This window comes from Impatiens glandulifera, chromosome 3 (assembly GCF_907164915.1).
Source record: "Impatiens glandulifera chromosome 3, dImpGla2.1, whole genome shotgun sequence".
Classification (NCBI taxonomy): domain Eukaryota; kingdom Viridiplantae; phylum Streptophyta; class Magnoliopsida; order Ericales; family Balsaminaceae; genus Impatiens; species Impatiens glandulifera.
The window spans coordinates 2021686-2044244 of record NC_061864.1 but is presented as its reverse complement, the minus strand read 5'-3'; the positions used below and the strand labels follow the sequence as shown (position 1 = coordinate 2044244).

Here is a 22559-nt window from a genome sequence, read left to right as displayed (position 1 = left end):
TAATTTAAAAATTTATAACAAATCATTGTGTTATAAAATAGATTAATAAATTGCACACATTGTTATACCTATAAAAATAAAATAAAATTAGACTTCAAGCATTTCTTGTAACAGAAACGTGCATTTAGCATTATTTTATTTAATCTTTGGGAGATTTCTTGTAACAACTAGATTTTCTCGAAATCCCATTGGATTATTCTTTGTTCCTATATGCAAGTATACTCCTTTTTGTCATCTTTCATTATTATTCAATTCAGCTGATAATAAGAAAACATATTAAACCAAATTTGTAAATTCATCTTAAATCTTAATTAAATTTAAAGTTAATTTTAAAACTCTTTATATTTTTGGGAAAAAATGGGACAATAAATTAAGTAGATAGTCCGCAAACATACTTAATCATACTTGTCGCATGACGGGTTCGAACCAAGAACTTAAGGTTAGTATCACCTCTTATTGCCGTTAAAAGGGGATAAAACTCTTAGTATATTGTAAAATGTAAATACCTATCAAATATAATATTAAACGAGTAAATATGACAAAATATTTGAGTCGACGTATGAGATCATTTGCACATGTATAATATAATTCAAAATTATTAAATTTAGAGTTATTTTTCACGTTTTCAATAATAAGTTAGATCTTTAATATGAAAATCATATTACATGTATTATTCCATTGTTTTTATGATTAATAGAGGTGGATGATTAATTATAATTTAGCGGAACATTTTCTGGTGCTGTCAACCCTCGATTAATGATAAATTCAATTGTAGCTTATAATATTTTGTAAAATTTTTTTCGATACCGTTTTATTGGTTATTTTTTGGATTCCTCGATAAATTGTATGATTGTTGATTCTTGTTTGTTTGAATTAATTGAGTAGATTTTATTTTGTGTTATTTATATTTAATGCGAGAATTAAATCATTATAAAAAATAAAATTATTTAATAATAAATATAAAAGAGAAATAAAGGTACAGAGTTCGGCCTCACTTTCGCGAGTCTATGAAACGAAGAGATGGAGAAAGAGTTACGCAGGAGAGAAGCGAAAATGGCAAGTCGTAGAAGAAGGCACGAAAGCATTGAAGACGACGTATTTGAGTTTCATCTCATCTTTCAATACAACTTTGATGCATGCTGGCGACGGAGTCCCAAAAGCACCATTTTCGTCTTCTATCGGATGGATTTTTCGTTCATGGCTTCTCCTATCCGGTACTTAGCTAGCTACTCACAATCTCTATCTCTATCTCTGTCTCTGTCTCTCACAATATTTGTATTGTTCGAATACAGCATTCAACAGCATGTTCACCTAAAATGAATCGAATTGATAACTTTTATGTGAACTTGTTGCAGCTTATATATCCACAGACCTTCTGTTTTATTCATACATTATCTCAAACTTCATTCAGAACAAGTTATTTTGGCGGACATTGTTCTCTCGTTTTATTAAACAAACTCCTTAAGGAGCTTATCTGGTACGGTTCTTTCATCCAGACTAGCATTTCATCTTATTGAGGCAAGATTGATCACATCATACATTATCTATGTTTAGATGATAGTATAAATTAATTTAGTTGACTGTTCCATTTAGGGCACTTAGTTCAAAACCATAAAAAGGATATTAATCACCCCTAATTTGATTTTGAAAATTACTGGTCTTCATATTTTGCCTACAAGCACTATAAATGGACTCTTTCTACATGCCAAGTGCATTCATAATTTTTAAATTTTCTTACTGTTATGTAGGCAATAAAAACAAGTTTCTCCAATTGGAATGTCTTATCTGGATTCATTTTCCTGGTTGCTTTAATTATTCGATTGTTTGGTAAAAAAAGAAAGAGAAACCACTGTTGTTTGTTTGCTTGCTTGCTTGGCCCTAGAAGAATTGTAATGATTATTGTAATTTTTGCTGGTATTGTGAGTTAATGCTTATTGAAAGCAAGCCTGAGAGGAGAACCTAAAAGGACAGATGTGAAGAGAATTGACAGATGCTGTTCTTGCAGCTTTTCTACTTCTGGCCTGGCACTGAAAGAGGTGATCTGCAATGGAAGCAGACAAGACAATTTCCCTCGAGGCTATCAACAAAGAGGCTGTTGATCTGGTTAGTGGATAGGTTTACTTGATTATTAACTGGAATTCTATAATTGTCATCTTTTCATAACCTATTATCCCTAATCTTGTATTTGCTTATGGCAGGAGAACATTCCTATTGAAGAAGTTTTTGAGAAACTGAATTGTACAAAAGAAGGTCTTAGTACTGATGATGTCCAAAAGCGTTTAGAAGTGTTTGGATATAATAAGCTTGAAGAAAAAAAGGTCCCTTATAACTTAGCTGTTCCTTTCTCTAGTGTTTTCATGATGTCTTCTTAAACTCATAGCCTTGTTATTTCTTCTCCAGGAAAATAAGATACTCAAGTTTCTAGGTTTCATGTGGAATCCTCTGTCATGGGTCATGGAAGTAGCAGCAATCATGGCAATCTGTGTCCCACACAAGTCGGTAAGCTTTTGAAGTATCTTTCGTTAACACATATTTGAGCTATGTTTGTTTGGAGGAAATCTCAATATTATTAACCTACGGATTTTTTTCTGGAAGCATAACTCCAACGGCCCAGTAGTGGACTACCCTGATTTTATTGGCATTGTGATGCTCCTTATAATAAACTCAACCATCAGTTTTATAGAGGAAAACAATGCTGGAAATGCAGCCGCTGCTCTTATGGCTCGATTGGCTCCAAAAGCTAAGGTTATTTTTCAAAGATGAAAAAGTCTATTCAACTTTTATTCTTTGTGACACTACATGACTGATGTTTTTGCGGATTACTTATTTTGAATGCAAATTTTCTCATCAGGTCTTACGTGACGGAAAATGGAGTGAGGAGGATGCTTGTGTTTTGGTTCCTGGGGATATTGTCAGTATCAAACTAGGAGACATAATTCCTGCTGATGCACGTCTCCTTGAAGGAGATCCTCTGAAAATTGATCAGGTGTGCAACAATAGTATCATAAATCTAATATGGTAATTCGATCTTATTGTTTATCATGCAAGAACCGATATTATAGTGGCCAAATCTCAATGGAAGATACTATTCAAGAAAAAAAGTTCAAAATTGACTAGTAATGGATGGTAGATAAGATGAAACATTGTACACATCCATTTCTCTAAATCAATGATACTGATTCAACATTGTTTCACATTTCACACTCAGAGAAACTTTCTTTGAAATGTTCGATGTTATCTACTGAAAACTTCTGCACATAATAACGTGTTACAAAGCATTTGAGTTTTATTTTGCAAAAAACATATTTACGCTACAAAAGAGAAATTGCCAAAGTATTTTGTTATAAATTTGGTCACAATCACGATTTCATTGGAAAATTGCCAAAGCTAAACTGAAAGTGACTTTTTGTTTGGTTACAAGGTTTTCTTTTAACGTGATCCAATATATTTTTTTATGACGAACCATATTATAGCGTGATTTTTGACGAACATAAGAAATGTATATTTTTTCGCAATTACGATCTCATTGGAAAATTGTCAAAGCTAAAACTGAAAGTGACTTTTTGTTTGGTTATAAGATTTTATTTTATTGTGATCCAATATATTTTTTTATGACGAACCATATTATAACGTGATTTTTGGCGAACATAACAAATGTATATTTTTCGCATCATTATCCAGATGAAAAATATGCATACCGAAACAGCTAGTTGATTTACATTTAGATCTAGCTTTTTTCTCACTTTTGACTGGTCTTTTCTCAGTGTAAAAATAGGGACTAATAAATATGTTCTTTTTTTTTCAGTCTGCCCTCACAGGAGAGTCACTTCCCGTGACAAAGAATCCTGGAGACGGTGTATACTCTGGATCAACATGTAAGCAAGGTGAAATTGAAGCAGTGGTTATTGCAACTGGAGTACACACATTCTTTGGGAAGGCAGCTCATTTAGTGGAAACTACCATCCATATAGGGCATTTTCAGAAGGTCTGCGTGCTAATTTGGTGTTTTTTTGCATAATGACATGTTCACTTAACTCCACCAAAACAGGAAGAAGAGATTGGGAATTAAGATTTTTAACATTTATGTGTTATTCTTTGGGGTTTAATATATTATGGAAGGATATAATTGTTGTTCATAAGTTAGTGATGTTGCTGCATGGTGTTGAACATAAGATTCATAATCACTAATTTACTGACTCGTGTGCTTGTTTTGACGATTCCAGGTGTTGACTGCAATTGGAAATTTCTGTATTTGCTCAATAGCTACAGGGATGGTAATTGAAGTCATCGTGGTTTGTGCTCGTGAAAAGAAAGATTTTAGTGAAGCGGTGGATAATCTCCTAGTACTACTTATCGGTGGAATCCCCATTGCTATGCCAACTGTTCTTTCTGTTACAATGGCAATTGGTTCTCATCGCTTATCACAACAGGTTTATTGATGCCACCAAATTATTATTATTTTATTTTTTGAAAAAAAAAATATTTCATCACATATGCTGCCTCAACCTTCCCTTGTTATTCTAAATAATTTTAGTCTACTCAACGTTAGTACTCTATTACAATTTACAGGGTGCCATAACCAAACGAATGACAGCTATTGAGGAAATGGCTGGTATGGACGTGTTATGCAGTGATAAAACTGGCACTCTAACACTTAACAAACTTTCCGTGGACAAAAATATGGTTGAGGTGATAATTCTTGTCTCCTTTTGTTCCTATTAACCTATGTCCAATATACTTGTGAAGGCCTGTGCATAGTCTTGCTTGACGAAATTGAAACTTTGCATATATTTCCCCTCAAAATTTGTGACCTCCACAAGTTTCCATTTTGTGAATGTTCAGTTTTTTTAGAAAGAGTAAATGCAACTAAAGGTATTCAACAATAAAGTTTTTTTTGCTAAAAGTGATTGAATACTATATTTAAAATCAGATAGAATCACTCACCCCAGTGCCAAGAGGCTTGGATTAAGGGGCTCACCACCGGTTCAATTCTTATTAAAAGCACCAGATTAAAATAGGAGGTCATGCCGGTGAGTTGGTGTGCTAACCTCCTCCAGGGATTAGTTGAGGTGCGCGGAAGGCGGAAGCTGCCTGAACATACCCTGGTTACAAAAAAAAATCCAGATAGAATTATCAAAAAATATATATTGTAGCCTTGAGAAAAATAGAATCAATACCCAACATAAAGTTGCTGCTCATTAATAATATAAAATTGAAACCTTTAAAATACGTCCAATTGTGTTTGATTGTACTACAAATGATTCAACCCCTTATACAATGAAATCATTGCCATAGGTTTTTGCCCAAGGTGTAGATAAGGATATGGTGGTGTTAATGGCTGCAAGAGCCTCCAGATTGGAGAACCAGGATGCAATTGATTGTGCCATTGTTTCAATGTTGGCGGATCCTAAGGAGGTACAAAGTCTTATTAGCATTGCTTAGAATTTTTTTTGCCTTGCATTTCTTCACTTTCACTCACATTTAGCCTCATGTTAGTCAAAGGGGCAACTTCATCTGGAAACAATATATTATTACCTACTAGATTAAAATGTGACATTGGATTTTCAATCTGTTGGTTAATTTGAAGGCACGAGCTGGAATTACAGAAGTTCACTTCCTTCCATTTAATCCCACTGATAAGAGGACAGCACTGACATATATAGACAGTAAAGGCAAAATGCAAAGAGTGAGCAAAGGAGCACCAGAACAGGTACTTGACATGTCAGATGCTATTGCTTAGCCACATTAAATCAAATTTCAATTATAGTGTAAAATCTTTGTCCTTTTCATTTTCGGCCCTTGATATTCTCTTGATTTGATTCGTCTTCTTTAAGATGGAGTATATCCTGAAAGTCACTAATCCTGAGCTTATACAATTATTAGATTCTCAACCTTGCACGCAACAAATCAGAAATCCAGAAAAAGGTCCACTCTATTATAGATAGATTTGCAGAGCGTGGACTTCGTTCGCTTGCAGTTGCAATGCAGGTAATTCTTTAGCACAGGGATGGTAAAGTCATTTTTTTATTTTTATATTATATTTCTCTTAGATTTACCCTTTCCACAGGAAGTACCTGCTGGAACCAAAGAGAGTCCAGGAGGACCATGGGAATTCGTTGGTCTTCTTCCTCTCTTTGATCCACCTCGCCATGATAGTGCGGAGACAATTAGAAGAGCCTTAGATCTTGGAGTCAGTGTAAAGATGATAACAGGTTTGTCCCAGTAGATATTTTTTTTTAAAACAAATCAATGAGAATCCCATTAAACCCATAATCAACACGGAAGCCTGGCTATGATTGAAATATAACCAAATATGTTCAAATCATGACATGTGTGCTCATGAATTCAATAAAAGAAAAAGATATAAGTGTCAGTGGTGCTTATTTGATATAATTTTCTCTGTTTCTCATCCTTAATGTGCTAGCAGAGAATTACTCATGTTGTCTATTTTCTATCTTTGAGGAAATATGTTGACTACCTTTCCTAGGAACTAGAAAATAATTCATGCAAAAAAGAAGAATCACAATCAGTCGTTATCATCCAGTTTATGGTTTTCATTAGATCACAAGCCTTATAAATAATAATACTAATAATTAGACCCTATCAGGTGACCAACTGGCAATAGCTAAGGAGACTGGAAGAAGGCTTGGTATGGGTACCAACATGTATCCATCATCATCTCTGCTAGGTGGTCATAAGGATGATTCTATTGCAGCTCTACCAGTTGAGGAGCTCATTGAAAAAGCTGATGGATTTGCTGGTGTTTTTCCTGGTAACAACATTGCAAGAACATGGAACATTATGAATTTATTTTTATTTTTTTATCCTAGTGCTGAAATAAGTTTTTCTTTCTTTCTATAATAGAGCACAAATATGAGATTGTAAAGATATTACAAGGTAGAAAGCATATATGTGGAATGACTGGCGACGGAGTCAACGATGCACCTGCATTGAAGAAAGCAGACATAGGAATTGCGGTGGCTGATGCAACTGATGCTGCTCGAAGTGCCTCCGACATAGTTCTGACTGAACCTGGATTGAGTGTCATCATAAGTGCTGTCTTAACTAGCCGTGCCATCTTTCAGAGGATGAAGAACTACACTGTAAGATTTTCTTATTCTTTTGTCCTTTTGCGACTTCAATTCCTTAATCTCTCTTAATTTTTGAGTTTAAAGTATTGGAATTGTTTTTTTTTTGCTATTTCCAGATATATGCAGTCTCTATTACAATCCGTATTGTGGTAAGTTTCCACAAAACCTAAAAAACATATTAATTTTTTTGTTTTCTTTAGTCCTCTGAATGGTAAACTGCTTCTTATAACAGCTCGGATTTCTATTGCTGTCTGCCTTATGGAAATTTAATTTCCCACCATTCATGGTTCTTGTAATTGCAATACTCAACGATGGTAAGCGGCTTAAGTGCTTTATTTATCCCATTTCTCGCTAAGTTACTTAACCGACTTCAATGACCAGGTACCATCATGACAATATCCAAAGACAGAGTCAAACCATCTCCATTACCCGACAGTTGGAGACTCAGTGAGATTTTTGCCACTGGGGTCGTCATTGGGACTTATCTTGCTTTGACAACTGTTCTGTTTTTCTATCTAATGTACGAAACCAGTTTCTTTGCGGTAAGTACCGTATAAATATATTAGTGTTTTCTTTGTTGGATTTCTTTTTGGAGAAGTAATATGTTCTTTCTGCTATTGAATTTCCTCAGAATCATTTCAATATCAAGGATTTCAACCATCACCTTAGCAAGTTTGATAACCTTAAGGCTACCAAGGAACTAAATGCACAGCTAGCATCTGCTGTGTACCTTCAAGTCAGCACCATTAGTCAAGCCTTAATTTTTGTTACTCGCTCCAGAGGATGGTCATTTACTGAAAGACCCGGCCTTCTTCTTCTTGCCGCCTTTGTCATTGCACAACTGGTAAGTTTGGAAACACTTGTTTTTGTAGCCGAATCCTGCAAAACCATTGGAGAAACAACCAATAAATTTATGAATAGACTATAGTATAGTTTCCAAACGCATGTGTATCTCTGGATACAAAAACAAAATTAATTATGTTTCCAAATGAGGCATTATATTTCATTTCTCCTAAATTTTTGGAGTTGATTCTAAAACAGATCAGCAACATAGCATGTCAGTTTGTCTGTTAATTTTTGATTGTTTTTACACCTTGCAGGCTGCTACTTTAGTATCAGCAGAGGTTACGTTGGAATTCACAAACATCGCAAAGATTGGTTGGGGATGGACAGGTGTCATCTGGTTGTACAATATTATAACATACTTGTTTCTAGATCCTATCAAATTTGGCGTTCGATATGCACTTAGTGGGAGAGCCTGGAACCTTATATTGAACCAGAAGGTAAAGAAATTCCAAGCAACTTTCCATTATTCAGATTCAACCCAATCCAATATATTTTTTATATTGTGTTTTGTCAGACTGCTTTCAATACCCAAAAGGATTTCGGTAAGGAGGCAAGGGAGGCGGCATGGGCAACTGAGCAGAGGACCCTTCATGGCCTTCAGTCCATGGAGTCAAAAATAATTGATAAACATACTCTTAGGGACATCAGCATCATGGCTGAAGAAGCTAAAAGGCGTGCAGAAATCGCAAGGTTAGTATAAATTTGACCCTGAATATAGGAGATATTAGAGAACTATTCAAGCAATAAAATACACATTTAAATCAAATCATCTTCTGAATTTTCAACCTTGAAGAAAGTTAATGGATTACTCTCTTTACTTTTAAAAATGACTCAAATTAATTAAGTTCTTAAATTATCTCTACACAGTTTCTTCTTTTTCTTAATCTTTGACTGAAATATTTTTTAAAGTTTAGGAAGCAAAACAATCTTTTCTCCCGAATCAATCATTTGGAAACACTTTTCCTGTCAGATCCAGATCAGAAATTAGATACAAAATTATTTGAAAATTTGATTGGTTGTTTCTTGCATGGATTCAGAAACAAAAAGTGTTTTCAACAGACACTAACTAACTAAGCCAAAACATAGAATATGTTTCACTTTTGTGGGATTTGGTTGGTGGCAGACTAAGGGAGATCCACACTCTGAAAGGGAAGGTGGAATCATTTGCTAAGCTAAGAGGACTAGACATTGATGTTAATCCACATTATACTGTATGAGCTATCTGTCTCTTCTCCGTTTGAACCACCACCGCCGCCACCACTTCTCTCTTCACACGAATCTTCCCTTTACTGGGGCAAGTTAATTTGTCTTTGATTTTTCATTTCCTTGGGCGAGATATTCGCTTGTTAATCATTTCCTTTTCTTCTACTTGTACGTTTTCTCAGACATCAATTTGTTGTAACAGAATCCAGACACATGCTGACAAACTATACTAATAAAAGCTTGCCCAATCATTTTATAAATCATCCCAGTATCTTTTTTCACTTTATTGTCTGATGGGGACTAGTTTATCCCCATTTCTGGGTTTGTTTCTGATCTTCATTTCTGAAGGGAAACAAACCATTATGGATAAGGTCAGAAGGGCCAATTCACAAATATTCTGGTATGCTATAACACAAGGTGTGTTAAAAAGCAGGTGACACATTGCTAAGTCACCTGTCTTGTCAGTGCCAGTGGCAACCATGCTAACATCAGTAGATTGCGCCAAACAGAATCAAGGGATTGAATCAAATCCCCTTCATGGTTTATTATTATTATTATTTTTAAATCAGGGTTTATTCCCAGATAAAGCTAGCACCACTGCCGACCTTCACCATTCAGGACGTTGTTCTTAATTAATGAAAGTCGAACCTGATCAAATTTCTTTAATAATTATATGAAGAACTAACATGATTCATATAATAACTCATTTTGAATATTTTAAATGATGTGGAAAGTCAAAGCATTGACTTTTGGACTTCCAAAACGTTTTGTTGATCCATAGATCTCTCTGACTCTGAGGGGTCAACTGGATTTTAGAGCCTGAAGAATACACTATTTGATCATTGAACTGTAAGACAGGATGGTTGGTTATAAATTCTGAAGTTAAAAGTGAGATTGTTTATTTTTTATCATTTTGATATTTGGCTTCATTTGATATAATGCTATTTTCTGGGGATCAAGCTCCAGTCATGATCATGATCTGAATTATATATATATATATAGAGAGAGAGGGGGAGAAAATGACTAGGAAGGTGTGTGAAGTAGGGGAAAAGAAATGGAGAATGAGGAAGAAGAAGAATTACTTTTACTTTATTTTTTGGTCCTAGTGCTAAAATAAGAGTAGCTGGTATCTCTCGCATGATTCAACTAACAACTCAGTTTGAATATTTTAAGTGTTGTGGAAATTCAAAGCATTGACTTTTGAAAGTCCAAAACGTTTTATAGATAGATCTGTGACGGACCAACTGGAGTTGTCAACCTCAATAATAATAATAGTATACTCTTTGATCATTGAGCTGACAAACGCCTTGGTTGGTTATAAATTATGAAGTTGAAATGAGATTGTTAATTATTTTTATCATTTGGCTCAGTTTATAATATAGATTATAATACTATTTTTCTGGATCAAGTTCTGGTCACGATCATGATGTATATAGAGAAAGACAAGGAAGGTGGTGTGTGTAGTATTATTGGATAAGAAATGGAGAATGAGGAAGAATTAGATTTACTGAAAAAAATTAAATCCTCTGTGGAATCCCATCCCAATAGAAACTACCTCTACTACTATCACAAGCATCCTTTGAAGTTGTATGATAAAAAAGATGATGTTGACAGAAGGCAATCTGAGAATCATGAAGAAGAAGAAGAAGAAGAGATCATCTGCTCCAGCTGCTCTTTACCCATCGTCAATGGCTCCTCAAAGTACTACTGGTGCGAAAAATGCAGACACTTCTTTCATAACTCTTGTGCAGAATCTCCAACAACCATCCTTCACCCATTTCACATATCACATCCTCTTTCCCTCCTTCAATCCCCGCCGGAAAGAAGCTGCTCGGCGTGCAAGCTCAACATCATCATAGGATCATCTGCTTCTTACGGCTGTCTTGACTGTGAAATCTTCTTCCATGATTTCTGTTTACAACTGCCACACGAGCTCAAAGAAAACCTCCATTCTTATCCTTATCCCCTATTTCTGAGTTCAGGAGGTGATCATAAATTTAAATGCAGAGGATGTTCTAGAGCTTGCTCTGGCTTCAGTTATAGTTGCCGGAAATATGATATTTTCCCATCAAAATTCTGCATTTCGTGCATGTTTTCTCTGCAAACTATCCATGAATATTATGCTGCAAAGGTGGCCCACATGCTCACCATCCACTCCGCCGTCAGTTTGGATGATTCCACTTGTGTTTGTCGGGTTTGTGCCAAAGAAATGGGTAGATTGGCTTTCTTCATGTGCGATGAATGTGAATTCTATTTCCATATCCATTGTGTCCTGCAGCCCACTTTCACAAGCCCACATCACAGGCATCTTCTCAAACTTACTTACAACCACCTCGAAGAAGAAGAAACAGAAGAAGATGACGATGATGAAGAAGAACTGATATGTGACCACTGTGAAAAGACTAGATACCCAGATCTTCCTGTTTATCAATGTCCTGAACAAGGCTGCAGCTTTGTTGCGCATTGTTATTGCCCACTCATGGAGGTAATATAAAAATTCAATACTTGGTCAATTCATATTATTTTTTTACTCCATTTGGAAACGTACACTTTTTTCATTCAAATTTCTCATATCAGTTCATGTTTGAAACTGAACTTAGTCTAACACATGTTCAAATATTAACCAATCATAAGCATTGGGGATTCCTCATCAAATAGCTTGGTCTATTGTTGTAATAATTGCGTGGGTTTCCATGCAAATCTTATATGGTTACTAATATAATTACTTTCAGGAGAATCTATCCATTGCTCATAAACTTGGAGAGCGAGAAGACGAGGATGGCATATCCATTGTTGTGATAAAAGACCCTCCTACTGCTACTTTGAAGAGAGATATTGCTCGGTTTCCTAATATTATGGATAATTTGAAGGATTTAGAGATTCTTGTTGCCAAAAAGATGAAAATAGAAGGAAATGAATGGTCAGTCAAGTCGTTATCGACTGAATTCTCAATGTATTCTAGCCACCCTGATTTCCCCGAGTTCTTTGAAAATCACGAGTCTAATGGTGTTAAGGACGTATTGAAGCTATACGATGATTTGTCTATGACTGTGCTTGAGGAATATATGACATCGACAAAATTAGAGGCGGTGATGGAGCTCTTGTTTGCTAACTATGGGGATTTTAGTAAGAACTTCTTACTGAGCAATTCAATGGGGAAAATACTTTTCTTCAATATTCTATGCATGTCGATGTTGCAAATCTGTTGCATAGAAGAAGATGAGAAGATCTCGAAAGAGGATCTTTTGTTTTGGTTAGATTGCTTCAGGTTAGTTCATTCTGTGGGGTTCGAGATTCATTTTGCACTGCCACGGTTTAAGAAAGCTCTGCACTCTTTCTTCGGGGGAGATGTTTGCTACAACTACCAAGCCATGTACAAATTAGATACCGACATGATAATGATTTTTGGAGATATATCAGAGCCGGATTCGCCACTCTCTGCTGTTCATAGTAATATGACATCAATAATGATTAATAAGGAGACATCGTGTGTAGAATTGGGAGAATACGCAGAAGCGGTTAAATTCAAAGGAAAAAACACGGCAGAGTTGGATAACTCGTGGGAACAGTACACGATTGAGACAAGAGGGGAGGAAGTAGAGTCATTCCCCGGGCTCTCCGCATTAATGATACTCATGGTCTACCAGGACATGGACCCGAACGAAGTTGGTTCTACATATCGTTTCGTGGAGAAAATAAGAGATATGGGATTGTGGGACTATTCCTCTCCCATTCACAAGATGGAAGCTTTCTTGATTAACCATCATGAAATGAATGCAGCTGGCGGAGACCTCTTTGGAGGAGATGATCAGCCGATGCAACTACACTTGATTGACATTCCATTCAATCTTTGCAAGAAATGTGATCTATTAGTTCAATCCGGTAGCAAATTGCTTCGAAAGACCTCTTGTTCCGACAATCGCCCTCATGATTTAACTGTCATTCCCACCGCTCTTTCCCCTTTCAACCTCAAAGAAGACCGAGGCATTCACTATGAGATAGACGAGACTTGTTTCATATGTGATTTACCCATTTGGGGGTCGGCCTACAAATTCTATGGGCATGGACATGGATATAAACGCAATAATATTCTATTTATCCACAAGTTTTGCGTAAACTACCCTCGAGAATTCCATCACAAGCATCTTCATCCGGAGCATACTCTCTCCCTAAGTTATAATTTGAACCACCGCCGGAAGAGTACTGACTCGGAAGAAGTGGCGAAGAAATGCAATGCATGCGGAAACAAAGTCTGTAATTACAGAGGAGGAGTCTATAGCTGCGAAACCTGTAATTTCTATTTGGAGCCCAGATGCATATTCCAGGACTCCATGGTTACATTAGTTTCATCACGCTCATGCGGTCATCATCCTCTCATGTTTGTCGAACAAAACACTGAGTATGATCCAGATCGCAATTGCTCTTTGTGTGAAACAGAGCTTGTCAAGTCATTTTATCTCCACTGCGGGACATGTGACCTCAGTTACTGCATTTGGTGCACTCTTCCGGCTAAAGTTTCCTATTCTCGTCATTGCCATGAGCTTCAGATCACTGAAAATTACGTTGAAGACAATAGTGGTGAATATTATTGTGATGCTTGCGAAGAACCAAGGGTTGAATGGCTTCCCATCTACTGCTGTATGGAGTGTAACTATGCTGCTCATATTCGATGTGTCATCTCCGATTTATCTATTAATGAACCTGTCCTGCCCATCTAACATCTAACAATAAATTGAGAGACAATAACTGCTTTTAAATTTAATCTGAAAACGTTTTGAATTTATGTTAAAAACGGGAGTCTAGGTGGTTGGTGTCATGTTAGTTCTTTTAATTAAAAAAGAAAAAAAAAAACAAATTTCATGTTTTCGGTATTTGAAATTATGCTTCGTTCCGTCATTTTCTAAACCGTTTGTTTGTGTGTCCTTTTACAAATTATTTTATAATTGAAACCTGTTTGATTGGTTCTGTGTCCTTTTACAAATTATTTTATAATTGAAACCTGTTTGATTGGTTCTGTCTAACTAATAAAACTTGCCTAATCATTTTATAAATAGTCTTTTCTAACCATTTGTTTAAAATATATACTAAATTTGTAATATTTATTAAGTCACTAAAGTTGCTATGTGTTAACGTTAAATATTACAGATTGAATTTAAGAATGTTGAAGTGAACGTGTGCTAGATTTCTGTATTAAAAAAATTAGTTAACTTTATTCTAACTAGCTAAATTTAATTTTATTTATTATTAATTTCTTACCTTTTCATATAAAATTTATTATGTTATGTTGAAAAAATAAAACAAATAAATTTCAACATTAAGTATCTCAATCTAGAATAATTTGATAAACACTCACTTTTTATAAATTGATAAACACAAGTTAGCATCCACTACATTTTAGTAGTGAGAACTGAATTATTTATTTATTTATTTTTGTTTGACATTGTTCTTATTACTTTAATTATTTTGGTAGGCTGTATAATTTAATAAATAAAAATAATAATCAAATTAATGATGATATCAAATAACAAAATGTTTTTATTTTTTATTTTGTATAATAAATAAATAAAATTACCTTTAAGCCTAAAAGCACCATTTATTAATAAAATTACCTTTAAGCCTAAATGACAAATTGAAATGTACAAAGTTTTATCAAATTTATCAATATCCTAAATATTTTCATATTTAGAATTCTCATTTAACACTTGTAAATGTCTATTATTATTGAACTCAAACCATTTTACCTTTTATATATATAGTGTTTTGGAACTCTTTAAAATTATTTTATATGAAAACAAACTATTATTTTTAATTTACTTATGTTCTCAATCTATTTATTTGTCAATTTGGACCAATTTTTTATATATAATTCAGTTTTATTGATTAACTTTTAAAATTCCAGATTTTGTTTTTTTATTATTGTATTTGTAATTTAAATTTTATATTTAAAAAAATGCTAATTTAGACATAAGAGTAGAACTTTCATTTATATATATATATATATATATATATATATATATATATATATAAAAGACAGTTTTATTAAAAATACAATTAATTAATGTTGATACATTTCAATTTTTTAATTATTTTTTGATGACTTTTTTTTTTTAATTCAGTTTTTTTAATTTCATATTTTCTTTAAAAAAATTATGTTTTTTAGTTTTTTGAATTATCTCTATTTCTTTTTAAACAAATTTTAAATATATTATATACAATAGTCTCAATAATATTCCTTGAAACATGTATAAAATATAAAGAAATTTAAGTGTAATAAAGTAAGGAATTAAAACAAACATGCATAATATAATAATGTAACAGGTTGAATGCAATTAAATTGCACAAATTCTAAAAAAAGATGAAAATATAATTATACACTTTCTTAACTTGGCACAATAGTTCTTGAAATTGGCTTTCCAGTTTTGGTGAGTAATTAAAAAACAAAGTAGATAAATTAAAAATTAAACGGATAAAAAATATAAAAAATAAAGATTGGAGTTATAAAATAATAATTAAGAAAACTGAATTTAAAAATAAATTTAAGTCATACAAATTAATTAATGATTATTTTTTAAAATATGTAGATAAGAATTGTTAAAAATATTATATCTAAAAAGTAACTGAACAAGGGGAAAAAAATTAATCATTTGAAAAACAAAACTGAAAAATAAGTAAAAATATTCATCAACAAAAAATGGTAAAAATTAATTTCAATGAGCTCAAAGATTCTATAAAAAATCAATGAGTTTACCAATCGTCTCAAATAATTTTACCAAAATATGTTCTCTCGTCATAATAATAACGTTATAAAACAAACGCATCATTGAACGTTCTACGATTCTTTGAGTCAAATAGTTAAAAAAAAAATAATTAAAATAAGGATATATCGACTCAATTCAACCGAGCTCGCAATTTCTATACAAACTTTTCAACTAACTAACGATTATTCAATTCACAGCCCACTTAATGTCAATTATGTTCCAAAGTATGTGAGGTGTGTCTCCACCTCCTCACACAACACATACTAACCATAAAACACTCTTTTTTCATGCTACACCACACTTTATAAAAAAAAAAACAAGATCTTTACAAAATTTAAAATCTCACAACTTCTCTTACATATAAGATAATCTTCGCAAATAAAATGTAACAATAACTAACTTTACAAGAATTAATATTTTGTCAAGGTAAGATATCACACGAACAAGTAAACATCACATTGCGCCCCTCTAGAAACATCACTTCATATAAGATTAATTCTCTAGCATTAAGTCTTCTTCTGTATATGATTCTACTAGAAACTAATTCGAACATTAATCGGTAATGTCTTTGATCGAAGCATTTCTACATATTGCGACCAAAGCAAGTGTCGAGAATGACAAGGCAAAACTTCTGACAATGCATTAAATATTGTCCCAAAAGTTGATTGAGTTATCGTCTACCGAGAATCTTCACTGCATATTAAAAAAAAAACTTATATATAGTAGAATATATATAGTAGAGATGTCTCACCAATTTCTACAATCAACCTCTACATGAGATACGGTTCATATAGACTAATTTTATTCATATTTATATTTGATCATAATAAACCATGGAAGTTAAGCTCTAAAAAAACATTTGTTGCACTATTTTGACCCAAAAAAGAAAAAAATGTTAGATGAAATCAAATCCCTTATTCCCAAGCCCATATTGCAGGAACTCCATAAAAGTTTGTATAAAAATGTTTGCAACTTCACATCCACTCCTATAAATAAGAATCAAGGACATTATAAAAGTGGGTCCAGTGATTAATGCACTCCTGATGAGGATTAAGCCGATCCCATTCGAAAAATAATTAAACATCAAAAGGAAAAAAACACAAATTTAAAACATAAATGAAAATAATTTTACAAAATAAAAAATATATCTTTAAAAAACTAAATCAATTAAAAAATTAAAGCTAACAAAGTTGGAATTTAAAAATACTAACAAAAAATTAAAAACTGAAAATCTTGGGGCGGCTTGCTCTGAACAAGACTCCAAATTTATTTTAGAAAGGAATGGTTATTAATTAATGTGAATGAAAGACAATAGTATGATGCATCATGCATTTGAATCCAAAATTGTTGCTTTGTTTTCTCAGAACAACTCATCGTTGAATATTGAAAATCAAAGCGTTGACATTTGCACGTCCATATCATTGTGCTTTGTTTATAATTTGATATATAGATAGACTGCCAGCCAGACTTTTGTGTTCATTTTCAAATTATCAACTGCAGAGAAATACTGTTAATAATAATAATGGAGAATGAAGAACAACAACAAGTTCTGAAAGAAATTCAAACCTCTATAGAAATCCATCCCCAGAAAAACTACCTTCACTACTATGCCCACAAGCATCCTTTAAAGTTGTACCATGAAGATGATGGTAATGATCACAATCCTAATCCTTTCATCATCTGCTCCGGTTGCTCTTTACCCATTAATGCCTCCTCGAACTCAAACTCAAGCTCAAACTACTGCTGCAAAAAATGCAGACAATTCTTCCATATCTCTTGCGCAGAATCTCCGACAACCATCCATCACCCATTTCACATGTCACATTCTCTTTCCCTCCTTCAATCCCCGCCTCAGCCCGGATTAACGATCTGCTCCGCCTGCAACCACAACATCATCCCAGGATCTGCTAATTCTTACGGATGTCTTGACTGTCGAATCTTCTTCCATGACTTCTGCTTACAACTGCCACCCAAGCTTAAACACGACCTCCATTCTTATCATCTCCTCTTTCTAATCAGTTCCGAAAATGATTTTAAATGCAGGGGATGTTCTACAACCTGCTCTGGCTTCAGTTACAGTTGCCGGAAATGTGATTTCCCATCAAAATTCTGCCTTTCTTGTATGTTTTCTCCACCAACAATCCTGGAGTGTAGCGATCAAGCTGTGGCCCACGTTCTTACCATCCACTCCGCCTCGAGTTTGGATGATTCAACTTCTGTTTGTAGGGTTTGTGCTAAGGAAATTGGTAGTGGAATGGCTTTCTTCAGGTGCAGCTTATGTCGATTCTATCTCCATATCCATTGTGTCCTTCAACCCACTTTCGAAAGCCCGCATCACAGACATATTCTCCAGCTTCACGAAGAAGATCAAGATGAAGAAGACGATGAATTTGAAGATGAGGAACTTATATGTGACCACTGTGAGAAAACAAGATACTCAAATCTTCCTGTATATCAATGTCCTCAAGCTGGCTGCAGCATTGTTGCGCATTGTTATTGCGCACTCATGGAGGTAAACTGTGTTATATTTCTTATAAAAATAGTGACATAACATTCAATTCACAGAAGCATATCTGCGAGATTTTTGTAATGATCTGATAGAACTTAGAAGAGTATAGACTGTCTATATGGGTTGAGGAACTAACACATATATACTAATTTACTATTCTGACCATCTTATAAATGTTAACTAACTTTCTCAGGAGAATCTATCAATTGCTCATAAACTTGGAGATGAAATATCCATTGTTGTGATAAAAGACCCTCCTATTACATTGAGGGAAGAGATTGTTTGGTGTTGCGAAATGGAGTTGGAGGATTTAAACGATCTCGTTGCTAATAACATCAGCGACGGAAATGAATGGTCAAACGAGGCGCTAACTACTGAATTCTCAATGCTTTCTATCCACCCTTTATTTACCGAGTTCTTTGAAAATTACGAGCCTCGAGTAGTGGAGAATGCGATGGATTCCATTAATCTATATCATGATTCTGTTGTGGTTGGGGTTTGGGAATACTCTATATCAAGAACGCTAGCACCGGTGATGGAGCTCTTGTTTGCTAACTATGGGGATTTTAGTAAGAACTCCATATTGAGTAGTTCAAGGCCGAAGATATTATTCTTCAATGTTTTATGCCACGCCATGTTTGATATTTGTTGCACTAAAGACGAAGAGATCACCAAGTTTCATCTTTGGTCTTGGTTGGATTGCTTCAAGTTTGTTCATTCCTTCGGATTCGAGATTCATTTTGCACGTCAGAGGTTTAAGAAAGCTTTCAACGCATTCTTCGGGAGTGTTCATGACGACGAAACTATGGACAAACTAGATATGGAGATGAAAAGGCTTGGGGAAGATGTGGAGGCGTCTAAGTTGCAATTCTCGACAGCTCATTGTATTACATCTATCATGAATAAGGATTCTATAGGAGAAATAATTAAATTAGAGGTATCGAACTCACCTGGCATTTTGTCGAACACCTCGTGGAACCAATACATGATTGAGACACGGCGGGAGCAGGCGTCGTTGATGATGAACGTAACGGATTTACTCTTCCCGGAAAGAGAATCGAGTTTGGATGGTTTTTCCGGCTTCATGGACAGAACCAAAGATATGACATTATGGGATTACGACACTCTGCTTGCGAAGATTGAACGTTTCTTCATAATTAGGAGTCAAGAGAATTTAGGAGGAGGGGGAGATACAGAAATGGTGATTAGTACCGATATTTGTTCTTCCAATTGTGAGCTACGATCGATTGACATTCCATTCAATCTTTGCACAAAATGCGATCTATTAGTTCAAACCGGCTGCGATATGTTGGAAAAAGTGTCTTGTCTCGACTACGGCGATCACGATCTATCCGCCATTGCTAATGCTCCTTCCCCTTTCGACCTAATACGAGAAGAAGGTTTCTATTACGCGATCGACAGAAGTTGTTGCGTTTGTGCTCTTCCAATATGGGGCTCAGCCTACACCTGCGACGACCACCAAACCCTAATCCACAAGTTTTGCATTAACTATCCACAAGAGTTCCATCACATCCGTCTTCATCCAGCGCACACACTCTCGCTCGATTTAGAACCAACGAATTCGGAATCGACGAGAATTTGCAATGCATGTGGAGACAACTGTCACTACGGCCAAATCTATAGCTGCAAAAACTGCAATTTCTACCTAGAATCAAAATGCACATTCAGAGAATTGTTGATGATTAGAAGCACATTACACGGTCATCAGCTCGCGCTCGTCGAACAAAACACGAAGCGCGATCCAAAACGCGACTGCAACCAGTGTAGGAAAGAACTTCCTTGCTCTCCGTATCTCCACTGCGGACTATGCGACGTGAGCTTCTGCGTCTGGTGCGCTCTTCCGTCTAAAGCTGCGTATTCTCGTCACTACCATGAGCTAGGGTTTGTTCATTCTTACGTTGAAGATGAAAGTGGAGAATATTATTGCGATGCTTGCGAACAACGAAGGGTTCCAAACCATCCGGTTTACCGTTGTATGGAATGCGCATATGTTGCTCATATTGGATGCGTCGCCTCAGATTTGTACAATAATTAATAAAAGTATAAATAAAATAATGTTTGGATTAAAAAAAGAATGTACAAAAAAAATGTTTATTTCCAAATTATTATCTTTGTTTAGAAACTATTATTGCCATTTTAGTTATAGTGTGTTTTTTAATAATTAATATATTATTTTATTAATTCATTAGTATAGCACGTGCTAAGAAATACAACTAAAATAAGAAAAAAAAATAATTCAATTTTTACTTAATACATTACATTAAATTATAAGGGAGGTTCAATTACTATTTTTATTTTTATAAAAAATAATAATTGGAAATTCTATATATAAAATTAATTAATAAAAAAAATTACAAAATTAATACAAATAATTGATGATGTAGATTATAAAATTGAAATTTCCAATATACAAAATTCTACCATCAAACAATTTGTTGAGAGTCACCTAAAGAACGAATTCATTTAAGTTCTTAAACGATGAGGGTTGAAGTAGGGTAAACTGAATGAACTAATGAAACGATATTAGAATAATCTCTACCAAATATTATATATTATAAGCTATGGTTGAAATTATTATCAGTCAATGATTGGTAAAAAATTATAATTTATCATCTACATATATGGTCGAAATAGTAAAAAAACGTACAAATTATGGAGGAATACCTATAAGAGGGTCTTCATATTAAAGATCAAATCTAATAACTCAATATTGAAAATAGGAAAAACAACTTCAAATTCAATAATTTAGTCTATTTTACTGTTAAAAGGGGGACGAATAAGAAAAAAATATCATCAACACAATCAGAAGATATGAGCAATAAATGACTTACCGAAGATTTGGAGTAATTTTTCATATCACAAAAATTCGAAATAAAAAATTTAGTTTGACTAAGTAAAATATCGTATTGAATAAAATAAAACACTAACTCAAATTTGAGTGATGGTAAGATAAATATTATATTATCTGGTACTAAACAAACTCATTGAAGGAAATGTATTTTTAACTTTTCTTTTCACATTTTTTTTCTAAAAAAAAATTGACCCGTTCAATTACAATTTAAAATATTAGATATAAGTTAATTATATTTTAACTTTTTTTTAAAAAAAAAAAATTTAAATAAGAAGAACTAGCCTTACACCTACCACTCATGACTACCCGCTTTCATTTAAATCGCTTCGAGATAGAATTGTGGACCTAAAATATATATTATAACTATTTAGAAATAAATAAAAGCATATTAGGGGAGCTATAAAGAAGGAACTTACCCAATTGTTGGGTGAGGACAAGAGTGGAATAATTTATTTGGAGTTTCATAAATTAAGAAAGGTCTATTGATCATGTTTGAAAATAATTTTTGTGGTTCAATATTCTATAAGTTTCTAATATAGAAACGTTTATTATTATTTATTAAACTAGTTAAATCAATTCAAACAATAATATATTATATCTATTTATGTGCTAATATAAGAAACAAAAAAAAATCATTTTCAAATAGGAATCATTATATAGTGTTATTGATGAGTGTTGATTACTTTTATTTTATGAAATGATTATATGGTAAAAGACAAAAGGATTTTGAAATTAAAGGATACAAGCGAAACAATGTTTGTCATTGTTAGTGGATTAGTACTATATATTATTGTATTATTGATTATTGTCATTGCAATCAATATATTGGGGTGACATGAGTCACATGAGAACAAGATTATCATCTCTAATATCTTTTATTTAATTTTTACAAAAATCAGGAAATTTCCCATGCCTGCTCATTTGATTTCAACATTTGGACTTTCATTTTATCAATAAAAAATATATTGCAGTTTCTTGGAGATTAATTTGGTCCTTGGAATCATAACATTTTTGTATTTCTACCCTTATCACTTCTAACATTGGGCACTGAACTATGATTATTTGAAAATGACTATATATAAAAACAGATCATACAATTGTTTCAAACACAGATCTAATTATTAATGTTTAGTTGAAAAATTAAGAAAATGGTTAATAAATCGGAATGAATGATTCTTTCAATGGTAATTTTTACATAAATTTAAAGTTTTATCCAATAAATCAAAATTTTCAAATTCAATTCATTCTCAATTGTCTTAAATTAAAAATGATGATTTGGG

At 33.6% G+C, this 22559-nt stretch overlaps 2 protein-coding genes across 2 annotated transcripts; both read left to right on the top strand.

Moving 5' to 3' along the window:
- Positions 1-1016: 1016 nt before the first annotated feature.
- Positions 1017-9403, top strand: LOC124929190 (ATPase 11, plasma membrane-type-like). Its single transcript, XM_047469484.1, has 22 exons — positions 1017-1214; positions 2006-2103; positions 2199-2318; positions 2401-2499; positions 2596-2745; positions 2852-2986; positions 3806-3985; positions 4224-4430; positions 4570-4689; positions 5296-5415; positions 5588-5710; positions 5884-5988; positions 6068-6212; positions 6608-6772; positions 6865-7103; positions 7208-7240; positions 7324-7405; positions 7473-7633; positions 7723-7935; positions 8192-8374; positions 8452-8627; positions 9061-9403. The coding sequence occupies exons 2-22, from the start codon at positions 2047-2049 to the stop codon at positions 9152-9154; spliced, it is 2907 nt and encodes a 968-aa protein (XP_047325440.1). The 5' UTR covers positions 1017-1214; positions 2006-2046; the 3' UTR covers positions 9155-9403.
- An 8017-nt stretch (positions 9404-17420) lies between these two features.
- On the top strand, positions 17421-20463 carry LOC124928843. Its single transcript, XM_047469095.1, has 2 exons — positions 17421-18410; positions 18601-20463. Exons 1-2 carry the CDS (start codon positions 17421-17423, stop codon positions 20461-20463), a joined length of 2853 nt encoding a protein of 950 aa, XP_047325051.1.
- The last annotated feature ends 2096 nt before the right edge of the window (positions 20464-22559 follow it).